Raw genomic sequence first — 18781 nt, forward strand, 5'->3', positions numbered from 1 at the left:
AAGAGCTATGATGAAGAGTCATCTCTGCTTCTCATAATTTAACTGAGCCTCAGCAGTGAAAGCTTTCTGTTACAAAATGAGAAAGATTTTAACTTGAGAGAAAATTCTAAGGACATTGCTCTTGTTGTCAGAACTGCAGAGTTAGGAAAAAGAAAAAGAGAAATGTTAAATTAATGCACAACAGAAGTCCCCAGCCAAGAAATTCTGAGATACCAAAACACATACTTCTACATTTGCTTTGCAAGAAGACAAAATGTGACTCTGCATCCACTTCTTCCAAAAAAAAAAAAAAGGGTTGAGATGCTCAAGATTGATGCTTTTGAAGACGAGGGAGAGTTTTCTACAGGAAGGTACATTCTGTGTTCATTCGCCGTGTTTCGTTTTCTTACTCTGCTCCCTAACATGCATGGCTGACCTTCAGAGGTACCCACTATCATGGCACCACTTCCCACCTGAATCTCCTCAACCGCTCAGCTCTGATTCCTCAATACTCTCACGTTCTTGCCGCTGCTTTATCCATAATACGCCTGTTAACTTCTACGTGCTTTTGATTTGTATGTGCATGGGTGTTTGACATTATGTGTGTGGGTATTTTGCCTATGTGTACGTGTGTGCACCACCTGTGTTCCCGGTGCCCTGAGAAGCCAGAAAAGGGTTTTAGAACCCCTGTAAGTGGAGGTACAGATGGACGTGAGCCTCCATATGAGTGCTAAGAGCCAAACTCAGGTCTTCTGGAGAAGCACTCGGTGCTCTGATGCCGATCCATCTCTAAAGCCTTCGCAGAGTTTTTACCACATGTAAGTGTTGAGCTCTTGCAAAAGCTTATATGACACACTTGAAACATTCTATCCTGCCATCTTACCAGCATGAACACCAGTTATTTCATTTTTCTATGCTCCTGTGTTAATGTCTTCAAATAGCTATAACAACATAACACACTTCAAAGAATGTTTTGGAATCCATCCACACCGCAATGTTAGCCCTGAGATTACATGAGAGCCATGGTGACTGGCACAATGGATTATACAATAGACAAATGTTGGCTCAATAAACAAAGACTCTGAATGACAGCACATACAGTGGTAGGGCATTAACACTGAGTCAGACAGTAGGCAATACGAGCATTCACCCTTTACATGGAAGTAAGTTATTTCCTCCTGTGAGACTTCACTTCTCTCATGTTTTCAACAAGCATAATGGGAATGGGGAGTCTAGCCCACAGGTACATACACTATATCAGACCCAGGATTCAAGCACAGCAATCAATAATTCAATCAATCAACCAACCAACAAACAAACAAACAGGTTGTTTTATTATGAAACTTAAATGAAATAAAAAGTTTAAGATATGTATATCTTGAAGAAAATCATTCTACAAAGAACTGAAAGTGCATAGGACTAATAATACTTCATATATTTTAGTCAGTGAGTTTGCAAATTGACCTAACATATAAAAGCAGTTGGTACACATCCCTGAGTGAAAAGTCATGGAAGAAGTAGAAGAGCGACCAAGGGGCTGAATGATAGACGGATAGATCATGTGAATATATGAAACATTCAGACAATAAAAGGGTATACCATAGTGTAGAATTTCAAATAAAAATAGAAAATAGAAATTGAACTTTTGATAATATAAAACTATGTAGATGGATCATGACACAGAGAAGTTATCTTGAGGGCATAAAATAGATCCTTCTAGTCTTGTAAACAATGACCCAGGGGATGAAGGGATTTTCTTGAGAAGAGCAGAGTCAACAGGCTGTAAGGTTACAGAAGAATCTAGCTGGACTAATTATGTGTGGGGAGCCGCCCTCACATTCGCCGTTGCAAGATGGCGCTGACATCCTGTGTTCTAAGTGGTAAACAAATAATCTGCGCATGTGCCAAGGGTAGTTTTCCACCCCATGTGCTCTGCCTTCCCCGTGACGACAACTCAGCCGATGGGCTGCAGCCAATCAAGGAGTAATACGTCCTAGGCGGAGAATAATTCTCCTTAAAAGGGACGGGGTTTCGCCATTCTCTCTCTTGCACTCTTGCGCTCTTGCGCTCTGGCTCCTAAAGATGTAAGCAATAGAGCTCTTGCACTCTTGCACTCTTGCTCCTGAAGATGTAAGCAATAAAGTTTTGCCGGAGAAGATTCTGGTTTGCTGTGTTCTTCCTGGCCGGTCGCATGAACGCGTGTAAGAGTTGGTGCTGAAACCCGAGACGAGAAATCCTGGGATGAGAAAACCCGGGACGGTTACCATCACCGACGCAAGGAAGATCCCTCATTCCGGAACCAGAACTGCGGGTCATGGTAATGAAGTGTTCCCGTAAAACAGACTGTTGAGAAGGATCCAGCCTGGATTCAGAACTCCTCAGCTGGGGAACGGTGGTAATGAAGTGTTCCCGCAACACAGACTGTTGAGAAGGATTCAACTGCGTGAATTCAGAACTCTTCAGCTGGGGAACAGGGTACCCGTAAGTATAGCTTTACAAGGTAAGTCTGGTCTTGAACTTTCTAATGAAATTCAAGACAGTCTATCAGAAGTAAAGTGGGAAATAGCTTTACAAGGTATGTTTGGCCTTGAACTTTCTCTAGTGTTAGGAGCCTTTTTGTTCCTTTTCACATGTTATCAAGTGGTTAAGGCAGGGCTGAAAATTCTGGATGAAATTCAGGGCAATCTATCAGAAGTAAAGCGGGGAGAGAGAGTAGGAGCAAAGAGGAAATATGGTACACAAAATAAGTATACAGGCCTTTCCACGGGTCTTGAACCTGAGGAAAAGTTTTGGTCAGGTAAGAATACCTGGGGAGAGATTAGAAGGAAGGAGAAGGAAAAAGAAAAAAAAAAAGATCAATCAGCGGAGGTCTCTAGGAGAAGGAGCCTATACTCATCACTAGGTGAGCTCAAGGAGCCAGTTCTTAATAGTTCTGAATCAGATGAAAAGGCTATTAGGGCCTTGAAGGCACTCTCCCGAGCAGGTGAAGCCACTGGGCAACTAACAAAGATCGTCCAGGGACCTCAGGAGTCGTTCTCAGATTTTGTGGCCAGAATGACAGAGGCAGCAGAGCGTATTTTTGGAGATTCAGAGCAAGCCGCACCTCTGGTAGAACAGCTCATTTATGAGCAAGCCACACAGGAGTGCCGAGCGGCCATAGCCCCAAGAAAGAACAAAGGTTTACAAGACTGGCTCAGGGTTTGTCGGGAGCTTGGGGGACCTCTCATTATGCGTTACTTCCATTCAGTATGAGAAATTTACTAGGGCAGCTAATTTGTTAAAAAGTCTTTCTCAGTATATGTTACAGAATTGGACGGCTGAATTTGAACAGACCCTTCGGGAATTGAGACTTGCCATCATTCAGGTCAACTCCACGCGCTTGGACCTGTCCCTGACCAAAGGATTACCCAATTGGATCTCCTCAGCATTTTCCTTCTTTAAAGAATGGGTATGGGTGGGATTATTTGGAGATACACTTTGCTGTGGATTAGTGTTGCTTCTTTGGTTGGTCTGTAAGCTTAAGGCCCAAACTAGGAGAGACAAGGTGGTTATTGCCCAGGCACTTGCAGCTCTAGAACATGGTGCTTCCCCTGATATATGGTTATCTATGCTTAAGCAATAGGTCGCTGGCCATTCAGCTCTTGCACACCACGAGGCTAGTCTCATTGCACGGGATAGAGTGAGTGTGCTTCAGCAGCCCGAGAGAGTTGCACGGCTAAGCACTGCAGTAGAAGGGCTCTGCGGCACATATGAGCCTATTCTAGGGAGACATGTCATCTTTCAAGAAGGTTGAGTGTCCAAGTGTCCTTCTCCCCAGGTAAAACGACACGGGACCAGACCAGGACCCCTCTGGGTGATGAGCCTGGGAGAAGGTTATGTGTAGGGCTCCTTTACCTGCACACTGGGGATTTGACCTCTATCTCCAATCTCATTAATATGGGTGGCCTATTGCTCTTATTAAAAGAAAAGGGGGATCTGTGGGGAGCCGCCCTCACATTCGCCGTTGCAAGATGGCGCTGACATCCTGTGTTCTAAGTGGTAAACAAATAATCTGCGCATGTGCCAAGGGTAGTTTTCCACCCCATGTGCTCTGCCTTCCCCGTGACGACAACTCAGCCGATGGGCTGCAGCCAATCAAGGAGTAATACGTCCTAGGCGGAGAATAATTCTCCTTAAAAGGGACGGGGTTTCGCCCTTCTCTCTCTTGCACTGTTGCAATCTTGCGCTCTTGCGCTCTGGCTCCTAAAGATGTAATCAATAGAGCTCTTGCACTCTTGCACTCTTGCTCCTGAAGATGTAAGAAATAAAGTTTTGCCGCAGAAGATTCTGGTTTGCTGTGTTCTTCCTGGCCGGTCGCGTGAACGCGTGTAAGAATTATGTATAAAATAAACATGAGTTGTAGCTATTCTAGCCTTTAGACACTTCCAGAGACATAACTAAATAAAATTCAAAAGAATTTGTCTCTGTTACAATCCGGTTCACGATCCAAAATTTTAATCCTACTTTATTTTCTAATTCTTTGCCTATAATACTAAAGGTAAACAAGAGCAATTCAGATGCCTCTTACATGTACCAAAGTAACTCTGCTCTGGTAACCAAATGTTAAATCTCTATACTCTCAGTTATACACAAAAAATTTGGTTAAGCTAGGCTTGGTGATGTGCTCAGAAGTCAGAGGAGGGTAGATCTCTGTGGGTTCAAGAACAGGCTCCTCCTCTGCACAGTTAATTCCATGCCAGCAGAGCTAAACAGTGAGGCCCTGAATCAAAAGAAACACAAGGCAAACAACACACACACACACACACACACACACACACACACACATACACATATACATAGAGAGACAGACAGTCAGACAGACAGACAGAAAGATAGTGGATGGGTGAGTGGGGGGCTGGCTGGGTAGGCAGGTGGGTGTGTAGGCAGGTGGATGTATAGGCAGTTGGGTGGCTAGGCAGGTGGGTGAAAAGACAGGCAGAAAGACAGACAGACAGATAAGAGATATGCATGGCTAAACCAAATATGATCTCATTAATGTCATGAACATCGGGATTCCATGATGAAGTACCTTGCTTTCAGCTAACCATCGATGTGGGTCATAATGGAGTTGAGGACCAGAGGTCAGTACCTACAAAAAGAGAAAAGAATGTCAGAACTAGAGTTTTCTTTGGATTGAACATATATAATCAAAATTACTGACCACAACATCCAAATAATTACTTCTTAAATGTAAGGATTTGATGAGAGGAAAACTGTATCAAACACACAGCCAATTTCACAGCACAGTACAGGTGCTTGGTATGCTATCTTTTCTTTCTTTCTTTTTTTTTTTTTTTTTTTTTTTTTTTTTTTTTTTTTTTGAGACAGGGTTTCTCTGTATAGCCCTAGCTGTCGTAGAACTCACTTTGTAGACCAGGCTGGCCTGGAACTCAGAAATCCACCTGCCTCTGCCTCCCAAGTGCTGGGATTAAAGGCATGTGCCACCACGCCCCGCTATGCTTTATTTTCTAGATGACAATAAGCAGCCAGCTCACATAGAGACACAGATGATCCAGCTGTCTAGTGGCACCATCATTGATCTTCAGAGTTGAGTCCATGAGATTTCACCTGGCACACAAACTTGTTTAATGCCTGTTTGCTTCGCCTTCAACTGCCTCTCGGTGATGGGCCATGGAATGTGGTCCACAGAGGATTAGATGTGCCTACAGAGAAACTGAATTCTGTCTTGCTTGTCCATCTTTATATCTTGGGGTCCACTATATTTTATCAAAGACTATGCAGAACAGACAACTCATCAAAATGCATAAACACAAATGTTCCTTTATAGTTCAAAAAAACTCACAAAATTCTGTATTAAACTGTTGCCTATATTACCTGCCCTGACTTCCTTTATACCAACTCATTTATAAAATCTCAAAACATCTGGTTTTGCCTTATTACTGAGCTAAACTGTACTCAAAAGCTGCTGGTGTCTTTTTAATTGTAAGCACAAATTGTATTATTCCTAGTTCTTCAAATTCTATGCTACATGGGATATTTTTGCAGAATGTCTCCATGTTTTTTATCTGAAATTATCCTTTCTTCTCTAAAGAGATGTCTATGCATATTCTCAAATGATTCCATATCTCCTGATATGTCTGCATGTCTGTCAGAATAGCAATAGTTAATTCACTTACACTCACTTAGAACACATTTAGTATCCACAACATTCCATACACAGAAGTGTTCTAAACCCACCTGTCTCTCACTTTTTTAAGTCTAACCCCATTCTCAATAGTTTAGCTTGTTTGGCTTCATTTTGTCTTGTGCTTTGAAACAGGGTGCTGATATGTAGCCCTGACTCCTCTGGAGCTATGCAGACCTGTCAAGAGGAGGCGAGTCTTCCTTTGGCCTGCTCCCATGCTTTAGTTAAAGGCCCGCACCACCATAACCAATTCTAACCCAAGACTTAGGTACCCTACCTTGTCAACCAGGCTTTCTCTAATTGCCCAAATTCTCTGCTTCTTCCTCCTCTCTCAACAGTGCACTGTGCTGCTAAATATCTGTGAGCATCCATTTGACGAGAACTAGACTTTCCATTTCATAACCCACTCCATTAAATCCTTACTACCCCAATTAAACCTTCACCTTGAGTAATAACAAATATTCTGATATAAGAAATACAAGCAATGCTTGTGTTTTATGATTTGCTCCACAGATTTACAAATGACTTCATGCTTAAAAGAACATTTGTAACCAGTTATAAATGGCAGAGCTATAGGCTATCCATGCCATGGGAGCAAACTACTATGTAACGGTGAAGAATAAATCAAATACACAAGTGCTTCTACACTGCCGGGCACAGAAAGCACACTCAATGTACAACAGTGACAGCACATCAAACTGTCATCAGTAGTAAACCTCACGGAACTGTGTCGAGGACACTGTAATGGACCTGTGCTGTGAAGGAAGGCAAAGAGAACATGCATGTACATCCAAACACAATAAAACACACAACTACTTTCAGAGCTTGTTGAAAGGACAATGTGTTCCCTATAAAGAAGCACAGTATTTAAGATTGTCCCTGTCCAGTTTCATGTAACAAGGCTTACTATACGTCTTCTCATATTTTCTCATATTTCCATTTTAATGCTCACATATGACTGAAATTAAATATTTAAGCATTGAGTAAATGCTACATGTCTAATATAAGATGTTCTACATAGAATTAAGGTTTACAAGTTACATACTCAGAGAAGCCATAACATTTAAGTGAATGGCATTAGATAGGAAAAAGATAAGCCATCAGACAGAAGGCCCTGTAGCCTCTCCACGAATCAGCTTCCCACTTAAGCCAACCCTTCCCATACTAACATCTAAGCCTTCTTCTCACAACTCATGAACACTGCCTCAAAAGAAGGTACAAGGAATTACAAGTTGCAAGAAGAAAACTCCGAAGACCATTCTCTAGTGGAGGAAAAAAGAACAACGGCGCTCCTAAGACCAGCTAAGCACAATGCCCTGTGTGAGTGTGCTCACGCCATGGCTGAAAGTAATACTTCATCCTCCTATGTGAGGGGTAAGTCAAGTAGAGTATAGCAGGGCCAGAGTCTACACTTGTAAACTGTCTACCTTCAAAGAATGCAAACACCCATGGGGCAGTCATTTTATTTGTCACCTCATGACAGCCATTAATTGAGAAATGATTGATCCTTCTAAATATGGAGATAAATATACTGACTAGAATTGTTGCAACAGGGAGAACACAACAGTGCAGCATTTATCTGATCGGGCTTCAGCCAGTCCATAGCATTTCAAGTCTCACTTGAGATTTAATCACACTGATATCTAGGAGCAAGCACCGAGCCCCTCCAGATCTGGTTCTCTTTTCCATACTACATTTCATGGGTAGTGAAGGATGGCTTGGTTTTGAGGGATAAGGAAGACACTGTGCACACCATACTTGTCATTAAACCTCTCGTGAAGAATTCAATAGATGGTAACAACGTTACTTCCAGGCTGGCATGGTTGGAAACCTTGGGATCCAAGTTTCTTGACACAAAGAATGTTTTCCTTGATCAACCTGCTGCCTCTTTGTTGAGGGGCTGCCTTTCACTGAGTGAGACACGGGTAACCCGATGAGATAATTCACGCTTTCACCATGACTGTGCAGTAATGTGGTTTCTAACTCTAAGCAATGCAAGAGGTTATTTGTTTCATAAAAAAAATCTGAAATAAGAATGTGACTACCACATAATCATATTACAATTCCATTCTAATTACATATTAGAAAACTAACTGAAAATTTAAGGCACGTAATGTGAGAAGTCATAATTACTTTCAGTTTCTCCAATGAGTCTCTGGAGAAAGTCTTACAAGCTTCATCAATCTCTTTCCCTATTACACCAAGAATGGATTCCTGTTCCGTCTCCAAACAGAGCAGCTGATCCTTGAGATGCAGCCTGGACTCTTCCATCCGCCTTAGGTGCTCTTCCTCGGTACTTATGTATTTCTCCTGCGGTAGGAGGGGTAAAACAGAGCCTTATTAGATGGAGCCAAGACACAGTTATCTATGCAACCACACCTAAGAACTGGGTTAGAAAACATAAGTGACTGGCTATCCCTTCACTTAGCCAAATAGATATACCATAAATTGTCATGCATGCACAACTGGCAAATTTACTATGTAAATTCTATGAAAAAAATGTTGAAATATACTTTGCCATTTAATGGCAATGCTATCAGTGGATCACAAGAAAAGATAAAATCAGTAATTGATGTTATGTAGACCCTAAACATCAGTAAAATGCCAGAAATATTAATTACCAAATATGATGATTAGTAGAATCAAATGGAGTAGGTTTCTCCATTTGAGAGACATGTGTTATCACCTAAGTTCCTTCACAATGTATTCTTCCAAAGTTCCAACCTTTGAATGCTCTCATACCATACACATGAATTTAGACATGAAAAATTTAATAAAAACCAAGATGGAAACACATTCCAAGTAAACAAATACATTTAATGAAAAGAGGTTTTTCAGGAGTCCTTGAAGAGATTACAAGTACTTTGGGGTCTCCTCTAAGCAGAACAACTTGCAATCATTTCTATTTATTATACAATTCTCAATAGTTATGATTAAATAATTTCATTAAAACTGAGCATCCTTCATGTAAAAATGCAAAATCTCTAATTCCCCCAAGTCCAAAACTTTAGATATGATACCGTCAGTATGCCTCACTTTAGATATGATACCGTCAGTATGCCTCACTTTAGATATGATACCGTCAGTATGCCTCACTTTAGATATGATACCGTCAGTATGCCTCACTTTAGATATGATACCGTCAGTATGCCTCACTTTAGATATGATACCGTCAGTATGCCTCACTTTAGATATGATACCGTCAGTATGCCTCACTTTAGATATGATACCGTCAGTATGCCTCACTTTAGATATGATACCGTCAGTATGCCTCACTTTAGATATGGTACCGTCAGTATGCCTCACTTTAGATATGGTACCGTCAGTATGCCTCACTTTAGATATGGTACCGTCAGTATGCCTCACTTTAGATATGGTACCGTCAGTATGCCTCACTTTAGATATGGTACCGTCAGTATGCCTCACTTTAGATATGATACCGTCAGTATGCCTCACTTTAGATATGATACCGTCAGTATGCCTCACTTTAGATATGATACCGTCAGTATGCCTCACTTTAGATATGATACCGTCAGTATGCCTCACTTTAGATATGATACCGTCAGTATGCCTCACTTTAGATATGATACCGTCAGTATGCCTCACTTTAGATATGATACCGTCAGTATGCCTCACTTTAGATATGATACCGTCAGTATGCCTCACTTTAGATATGATACCGTCAGTATGCCTCACTTTAGATATGATACCGTCAGTATGCCTCACTTTAGATATGATACCGTCAGTATGCCTCACTTTAGATATGATACCGTCAGTATGCCTCACTTTAGATATGATACCGTCAGTATGCCTCACTTTAGATATGGTACCGTCAGTATGCCTCACTTTAGATATGGTACCGTCAGTATGCCTCACTTTAGATATGGTACCGTCAGTATGCCTCACTTTAGATATGGTACCGTCAGTATGCCTCACTTTAGATATGATACCGTCAGTATGCCTCACTTTAGATATGGTACCGTCAGTATGCCTCACTTTAGATATGGTACCGTCAGTATGCCTCACTTTAGATATGATACCGTCAGTATGCCTCACTTTAGATATGATACCGTCAGTATGCCTCACTTTAGATATGATACCGTCAGTATGCCTCACTTTAGATATGATACCGTCAGTATGCCTCACTTTAGATATGATACCGTCAGTATGCCTCACTTTAGATATGGTATGGTCAGTATGCCTCACTTTAGATATGGTACCGTCAGTATGCCTCACTTTAGATATGATACCGTCAGTATGCCTCACTTTAGATATGATACCGTCAGTATGCTTCACTTTAGATATGATACCGTCAGTATGCTTCACTTGGGTTGTGGATTGGGAATATGTAACGAATAAAGTCAATACTGTCTAAAACTATCAAAAGCTCTAACGTATAAGTTGCTTCTGATCTTTCAAATTTGTAACTCATGCATTAGAGAAATTCAAATCCATGTAACACAGGGCTTGTAAAGCAATGAAATTACTACAGCTGTATAAATAGCAGACCACAGTCTCAGTCTTGGTTAATATGTGCTCAGTCATTAAATACTAGCCTAGTACCCTCTTACTATCCAATAAGACACAACTAATCAGGAGTAGTGCAAGGGCATCTAACCCATCTTGCATTTCAAAGAAATAAGAAAAGAAGGCCAGCTGTAAAACATTAACACTGGAGCTGCAGAGATGGATCAGCAGTTAAGAACACTGGCTGCTTTCCAGTGGACCTCAGTTCAATTCCCAGCATCTACATGACAGCTCACCACTGTCTGTAACTCTAGTTCTAAAATATCTGATGCCCGCTTCTGGCCTCCATGGGCATCAAGCAGAAGCATGGTACACAGACAGACTTTTGGGCAAAACACTCATACATAAAAAGTGAAAATAAGTAATTTTTTTTCCTTATGTTGAAAACAGATTCTTTTCTCAAACAATATATCCTGATTATATATTCCACACACCCCAGTGTACAAGGCCTTGATTTCATTCCCACTACTGTAAATAAATTTCTAAATTAAAAGGGACAGATGGGGGAAAGAAAATAAAGACATGAAGGCATATTCAAAACAGCCTGCCACAAGAACAAAATCACATTAAGCATGTGTAGTCTCCCAAACTCTGAGGGACGATTCTCCTACATAGGAAATATACTTACCTATCCATAGAAGTCATCTTACTAATCTAACCTTGCAAATTGTGCTACTCACACAAAGACAAGGCAAAGTTCCATTGCTAGTACAGCAGAGGTTGCAGCAAATGTCCATTGTAAAACAAGAAAGGTTGATACTATGATATCATGCATATGCATGTCTAAAGGAAATACCCTAACTTCTTACATGTCCATGTTAAAATACACACAGAGACACACAGAGACACACAGACAGTCCACTAATTTATAATTCCAAGATTAAGATATAGTACTGTAATTATAAATGCATATTTGAACATACTCCTTATGCCCCAGAACACCACTTTCTCTGGGATTCGATGATTGTAAAGAAACACAACTTTAATAGAAATACGACAACTTCAAAAATAAAAGAATATAACCAAAATGCTATCTCTTGACATGTGGTTCCATGTCCTGCTTCCTCCTTCAGCGTGGCCAGGTGCCGCTGTACACTGGGCTGGAAAGGATGAAGTGGAGCCCAGAACAGATGGGTTCTACGGGATCTCGGTGGGGCTGTGAGTACCGGGGTGGGGATCTCTCATGAGTTCAGTGTCACAGCTCTATTAGACAGCACACACACACACACACACTCTCACAACTATTCAAAGTGAACAAGGGCTATATAAACCTTGGAGAATAGGAAGGGTTTTTCAGGAGAATGTACACTGGCTGGGGCTTAAGGGATCAGGAATGCCTTATTTGCATGGAGAGGTGATCCAGGTTCTTGCTTGGCAGGTTCTTCTTGAGAGAAAGGAAGTTGAACCTGTAATTTCACCAAAGACTATGTGACATTTCTTATGTAGAGGATGTGGCTGTCAGGCTTCCCTAGATAAGATCGAGTGGAGAAGAGGAAGCCCCGCTGGAAAAGGGACTGTTCCATTTTGTGCAGGGCTCAGGGAGCTGTCCGATCATGGTAAATGCCGACCTTAATATTAATAGCAGGGTATCCTGACATTGACAGGAATAGTAACACAGACCTGTAACCTCAAAGATTTGAAGATTGAGGCAAGAATTGAAGGTTGAACTCCTGTCTTGCCTACATGGCAATCCAAGGCCGGGGGGGGGGGAATAATTAGAGATACTTTGTCTCAAAATATAAACAACGAGAAATATTTGTAAAGAAACTATAACAAGCTGAGGTATAGTAGTGTATGCCTTTAATCTCAGCACTCCAGGGGCAGAGGCAGGCAGATCTCTGGGAGTTCAAGGCCAGCCTGGTCTACATAGTAAGTTTCAGCACAGCCAAAGGTATACAGTGAGACCCTGTCTCAAAGAAAGAAAGAAAGAAAGAAAGAAAGAAAGAAAGAAAGAAAGAAAGAAAGAAAGAAAGAAAGAAAGAAAGAAAGAAATTAAGGGAAGGAGGAAGGGAGGGAGGGAGGGAGGGGAAGAGGGAGGAAGAGAAAAGCATAATGGAGGCTACAGCTCTGTGGTAGATAATGTATCTACCATATGCAAGGCCTTGTGTTAACCCTGGTACCACAAATGCCTTCCATTTATACATTTCTGAGATATCTTCAATCTCTTAAGAGTAACTAAACTGCGATTTTATTTGCAATATATTTATAGCATGAAGTTAAAAACAATTTTCATACTTTAAGAAAAATGAATTTTAAATAAAGTATGCGGATAGCCTAAGTAAATGATTAATTTTCAAAAGTGATCACTTTCTTTAGCTGAAAATTAGCTTCAATAAACAAGTATGCAATGTTCCCACCCTAAGACCATCTTTAAGACAACGTTGGTGGAGGAGAGATAACAAGTAGAAAACATGGGGAAGCATACACTACTGAAGAGTGAAACTGAAGCCAGTAAAATTTAATTAAAATTTATTGGGAGTATGGCTTATTAAGCTAGAGCTAGACATATCAGCCAAGACACTATGATGAGAAATATTCTGTTACTCAGGGAAATGGCTGACTCTAGCTGTAAAACCAGACAGTACACAGCAAATGATAAAACACTCCTGAGCCAAAATTGAACCTGTCTATCTACCTGACTCTCTAAAAAGAACTCACATTACTATAATACTGGTGGCAAGAAGCTAGGGCATGCTACGAAATGCCACCAAGTAGAGAAGGCATCCACTACCAGTTTTATTAGAAATGTGGAAACAAATTTAGCAGAGCAAACGTAAATTATTTTTTGGAAATCTTTTCTAGCGCTTGTCAAAGCATAGCCATTTTGTTCAAACCTAATTAAAAACAGATATTACATAATAGTAAATTCTGTAAATTTAAGGTATAACCATATATATGTACATTGATTTTAAAAAAAAAAAAAAGGAGAAAAAAAAAGCCAGTGAGGCAGCTGAGTGGGCAAAAGCACGTGCTGAGAAAACCTGAGCCAAATCCCCAGAACTAGGGTAAAAGGAGAGAACAGACTCTACATCCTGTGGCCTACACACACACACACACACACACACACACACACACACACCATGGCACACGAACCACATATACACACATCATATACACACAGAAAGACACACAATAATAACAAATTAAATTTAAAAAAGCAGTAGCAACTCAGTAAATCAGCTAGAACTTCATAATTCAAACCTAGCCATCTTGAGAGCAACCGTACTGAGAAACGAAGACAAAGAGAAGAGATTCTGAACAGCAAGAGGTCTTCGCTCATGCTGAAGTCCAGGAGCATGCAGCTTCCTCATCCACATAGACACCGCGGTAACAACAGACAGCCTCCAGCTTCACCCGGGAGCATGGGGCCAATTCCATGCCATTGCATATGATCTCACATTATATCACTTGCCATCATGTGCATCCAGTGTGGGGCTCCTCACCAATCTGGGCTCCTTTAGGCCAAAAATGCTACTTCTCTTTGTTGCCTAACAGAATATCTTAAATACCAACCAATCAATACATTATTTTCTCTTTCTTTACAAGCCTTTCCTTAATGTCACCTCTTAGGTGTCAAGAATAACAGACCTCAAGCATGCAGGAACTCCAGCAAGGAGTGAGGAAACAAATTCTCTGAAGCCAAGTAACTGCTTGTCTTTCAGGAACTTTCTTGTTTGTGTTTGTTTGTTTGTTTGTTTTTGTTGGGTTTTTTTCTTTTGGGTGTTTTTTTGTTTTTTTAGTTTTTAGGTTTTTTTTTTTTTTTTTTTTTTTTTTTTTTTTTTTGGTTTTTGGGGTTTTTTTCGAGACAGGGTTTCTCTGTGTAGCCCTGGCTGTCCTGGAACTCACTCTGTAGATCAGGCTGGCCTCGAACTCAGAAATCTGCCTGCCTCTGCCTCCCAAGTGCTGGGATCAAAGGCGAGCCCCACCACTGCCCAGCTCAGGAAGTTTCTTTAGGGCATTTTGTCACTAATTAATTTTGAGCTAACATGAGGTCGTGTGGGTTTTTGTGAATATTTAAACAAGAAAAAGAGGTTTCTGCCTCAGGCCCCGGTGGGAGCCTCCTTGGCTCCAGGACTCCGCGGAGGGCAGGCTGCACTGGTGAGGGTGTGGAATACAGAGGCCAGCCTTTTCTGGGACAGGTGAGAGCCAGAGAGCTTCTTAGGCGGCGCCATCTTCGGCTCGAGACAACCGGCCACCTTCCTGACCAAAGCAACACACCTTCTGGGAAAGATCCAGTTTTGGGCCTTCATCTTCAGCCAGGAGGAGGTCCAAACACCAGATAACTGTGCACCTTCCCTGAAAGAGGAGAGCTTGCCTGCAGAGACTGCTCTGACCACTGAAATTCAGAGGAGAGAGCTAGTCTCCCACATCTGCTGATAGAGGGTAACAAAATGAACAGAGGAACAATCTCTAAACAAAGACAACTATAACAACTAACTCCAGAGATTGCCAGATGGCGAAAGGTAAACGTAAGAATCCTACTAACAGAAACCAGGACCACTCACCATCATCGGAACCCAGAACGCCCACTTCGCCCAGTCCAGGGCATCCTAACACACCTGAAAAGGTAGACCTGGATTTAAAAGCATATCTCATGATGATGGTAGAAGGCATAAAGAAGGAATTTAATAACTCACTTAAAGAAATACAGGAGAACACTGCTAAAGAGTTACAAGTCCTTAAAGAAAAATAGGAAAACACAACCAAACAGGTAGAAGTCCTTATAGAAAAACAGGAAAACACATCCAAACAGATGATGGAAATGAACAAAACCATACTAGACCTAAAAAGGGAAGTAGACACAATGAAGAAAACCCAAAGTGAGGCAACGCTGGAGATAGAAACCCTAGGAAAGAAATCTGGAACCATAGATGCCAGCATCAGCAACAGAATACAATAGATGGAAGAGAGAATCTCAGGTGCAGAAGATTCCATAAAGAACATCGGCACAACAATCAAAGAAAATGGAAAATGCAAAAAGATCCTAACTCAAAACATCCAGGAAATCCAGGACACAATGAGAAGACCAAACCTACGGATAATAGGAGTGGATGAGAATGAAGATTTTCAACTCAAAGGACCAGCAAACATCTTCAACAAAATTATTGAAGAAAACTTCCCAAATCTAAAGAAATAGATGCCCATGAACATACAAAAAGCCTACAGAACTCCAAATAGACTGGACCAGAAAAGAAATTCCTCCCTACACATAATGATCAGAACATCAAATGCACTAAATAAAGATAGAATACTAAAAGCAGTAAGGGAAAAAGGTCAAGTAACATATAAAGGCAAGCCTATCAGAATTACACCAGATTTTTCACCAGAGACTATGAAAGCCAGAAGAACCTGGACAGATGTTATACAGACACTAAGAGAACACAAATTCCAGCCCAGGCTACTATACCCAGCCAAACTCTCAATTACCATAGATGGAGAAACCAAAGTATTCCACGACAAAACTAAATTCACCCATTATCTCTCCACGAATCCAGCCCTTCAAAGGATAATAACAGAAAAAAATCAATACAAGGACGGGAACCACGCCCTAGAAAAAACAAGAAGATAATCCCTCAACAAAACTAAAAGAAGACAGCCACAAGAACAGAATGCCAACTTTAACAACAAAAATAACAGGAAGCAACAATTACTTTTCCTTAATATCTCTTAATATCAATGGTCTCAACTCTCCAATAAAAAGACATAGACTAACAAACTGGCTACACAAACAAGACCCAACATTTTGCTGCTTACAGGAAACTCATCTCAGAGAAAAAGATAGACACTACCTCAGAATGAAAGGCTGGAAAACAATTTTACAAGCAAATGGTATGAAGAAACAAGCAGGAGTAGACATCCTAATATCTGATAAGATTGACTTCCAACCCAATATCATCAAAAAAGACAAGGAGGGGCACTTCATACTCATCAAAGGTAAAATCTTCCAAGAGGAACTCTCAATTCTGAATATCTATGCTCCAAATACAAGGGCAGCCACATTCATTAAAGAAACTTTAGTAAAGCTCAAAGCACACATTGCACCTCACACAATAATAGTGGGAGACTTCAACACACCACTTTCACCAACGGACAGATCATGGAAACAGAAACTAAACAGGGACACAGTGAAACTAACAGAAGTGATGAAACAAATGGACTTAACAGATATCTACAGAACATTTTATCCTACAACAAAAGGATATACCTTCTTCTCAGCACCTCATGGTACCTTCTCTAAAATTGACCACATAATTGGTCACAAAACAAGCCTCAACATATACAAAAATATTGAAATTTTCCCATGCATCCTATCAGATCACCATGGACTAAGGCTGATCTTCAATAACAAAATAAATAATAGAAAGCCAACATTCAGGTGGAAACTGAACAACACTCTTCTCAATGATACCTTGGTCAAGAAAGGAATAAAGAAAGAAATTAAGGACTTTTTGGAGTTTAATGAAAATGAAGCCACAACATACCCAAACTTATGGGACACAATGAAAGCATTCCTAAGAGGAAAACTCATAGCTCTGAGTGCCTCCAAAAAGAAACTAGAGAGAGCACACATTAGCAGCTTGACAACACACCTAAAAGGTCTAGAAGAAAAGGAAGCAAATTCACCCAAGAGGAGTAGAAGGCAGGAAATAATCAAACTCAGGGGTGAAATCAACCAAGTGGAAACAAGAAGAACTGTTCAAAGAATCAACCAATCAAGGAGCTGGTTCTTTGAGAAAATGAACAAGATAGATAAACCCTTAGCCAGACTCACAAGAGGGCATAGGGAAAGCATCCTAATTAACAAAATCAGAAATGAAAAGGGAGACATAACAACAGATCCTGAAGAAATCCAAAACACCATCAGATCCTTCTACAAAAGGCTATACTCAACAAAACTGGAAAACCTGGATGAAATGGACAAGTTTCTAGACAGATACCAGGTACCAAAGCTAAATCAAGATCAGGTTAATGATCTCATCAGTCCTATATCCCCTAAAGAAATAGAAGCAGTCATTAATAGTCTCCCAGCCAAAAAAAGCCCAGGACCAGATGGGTTTAGTGCAGAGTTCTATCAGACCTTCAAAGAAGACCTAATTCCAGTTCTTCACAAACTATTCCACAAAATAGAAATGGAAGGTACTCTACCCAACTCATTCTATGAAGCCACAATTACTCTGATACCTAAACCACAAAAAGACCCAACAAAGATAGAGAACTTCAGACAGATTTCCCTTATGAATATCGATGCAAAAATCCTCAATAAAGTTCTTGCTAACCGAATCCAAGAACACATCAAAACAATCATCCATCCTGACCAAGTAGGTTTCATCCCAGGGATGCAGGGATGGTTCAATATACGGAAATCCATCAATGTAATCCAGTATATAAACAAACTCAAAGACAAAAAACACATGATCGTCTCGTTAGATGCTGAGAAAGCATTTGACAAAATCCAACATCCATTCATGATAAAAGTCTTGGAAAGATCAGGAATTCAAGGCCCATACCTAAACATGATAAAAGCAATCTACAGCAAACCAATAGCCAACATCAAAGTAAATGGTGAGAAGCTGGAAGCAATCCCACTAAAATCAGGGACTAGACAAGGCTGTCCACTCTCGCCCTACCTATTCAGAATTGTACTTGAAGTCCGAGCCAGAGCAATCAGACAACAAAAGGAGATCAAGGGGATACAAATTGGAAAGGAAGAAGTCAAAATATCACTTTTTGCAGATGATATGATAGTATATATAAGTGACCCTAAAAATTCCACCAGAGAACTCCTAAGCCTGATAAATAGCTTCACTAAAATAGCTGGATATAAAATTAACTCAAACAAGTCAATGGCCTTTCTGTACACAAAGAATAAACAGGCTGAGAAAGAAATTAGGGAAACAACACCCTTCTCAATAGTCACAAATAATATAAAATACCTTGGCGTGACTCTAACTAAGGAAGTGAAAGATCTGTATGATAACAACTTCAAGTCTCTAAAGAAAGAAATTAAAGAAGATCTCAGAAGATGGTAAGATCTCCCATGCTCATGGATTGGCAGGATCAACATTGTAAAAATGGCCATCTTGCCAAAAG

General features: G+C 40.6%; 1 protein-coding gene across 9 annotated transcripts in view; it reads right to left on the reverse strand.

Annotated features, from left to right (window-relative positions):
- The window catches only part of Cep128 (centrosomal protein 128), a 385966-nt gene that overhangs the window by 227258 nt on the left and 139927 nt on the right, over positions 1 to 18781 (reverse strand). For all 9 annotated transcript variants that reach the window (XR_001780497.2, XM_017315228.2, XM_030246966.1 and 6 more), the window contains 2 exons: positions 8297 to 8473; positions 5048 to 5107 (listed from right to left, as the gene is read on the reverse strand). Coding sequence is in view for 8 of the 9 variants with exons in the window: in XM_017315228.2 (XP_017170717.1) it covers positions 5048 to 5107; positions 8297 to 8473 (237 nt within the window). In the remaining variant the exon portion in view is untranslated. The remainder of the gene's footprint in view (positions 1 to 5047; positions 5108 to 8296; positions 8474 to 18781) is intronic.

This window comes from Mus musculus, chromosome 12 (genome assembly GCF_000001635.26).
Source record: "Mus musculus strain C57BL/6J chromosome 12, GRCm38.p6 C57BL/6J".
Taxonomy (NCBI): Eukaryota; Metazoa; Chordata; class Mammalia; order Rodentia; family Muridae; genus Mus; species Mus musculus.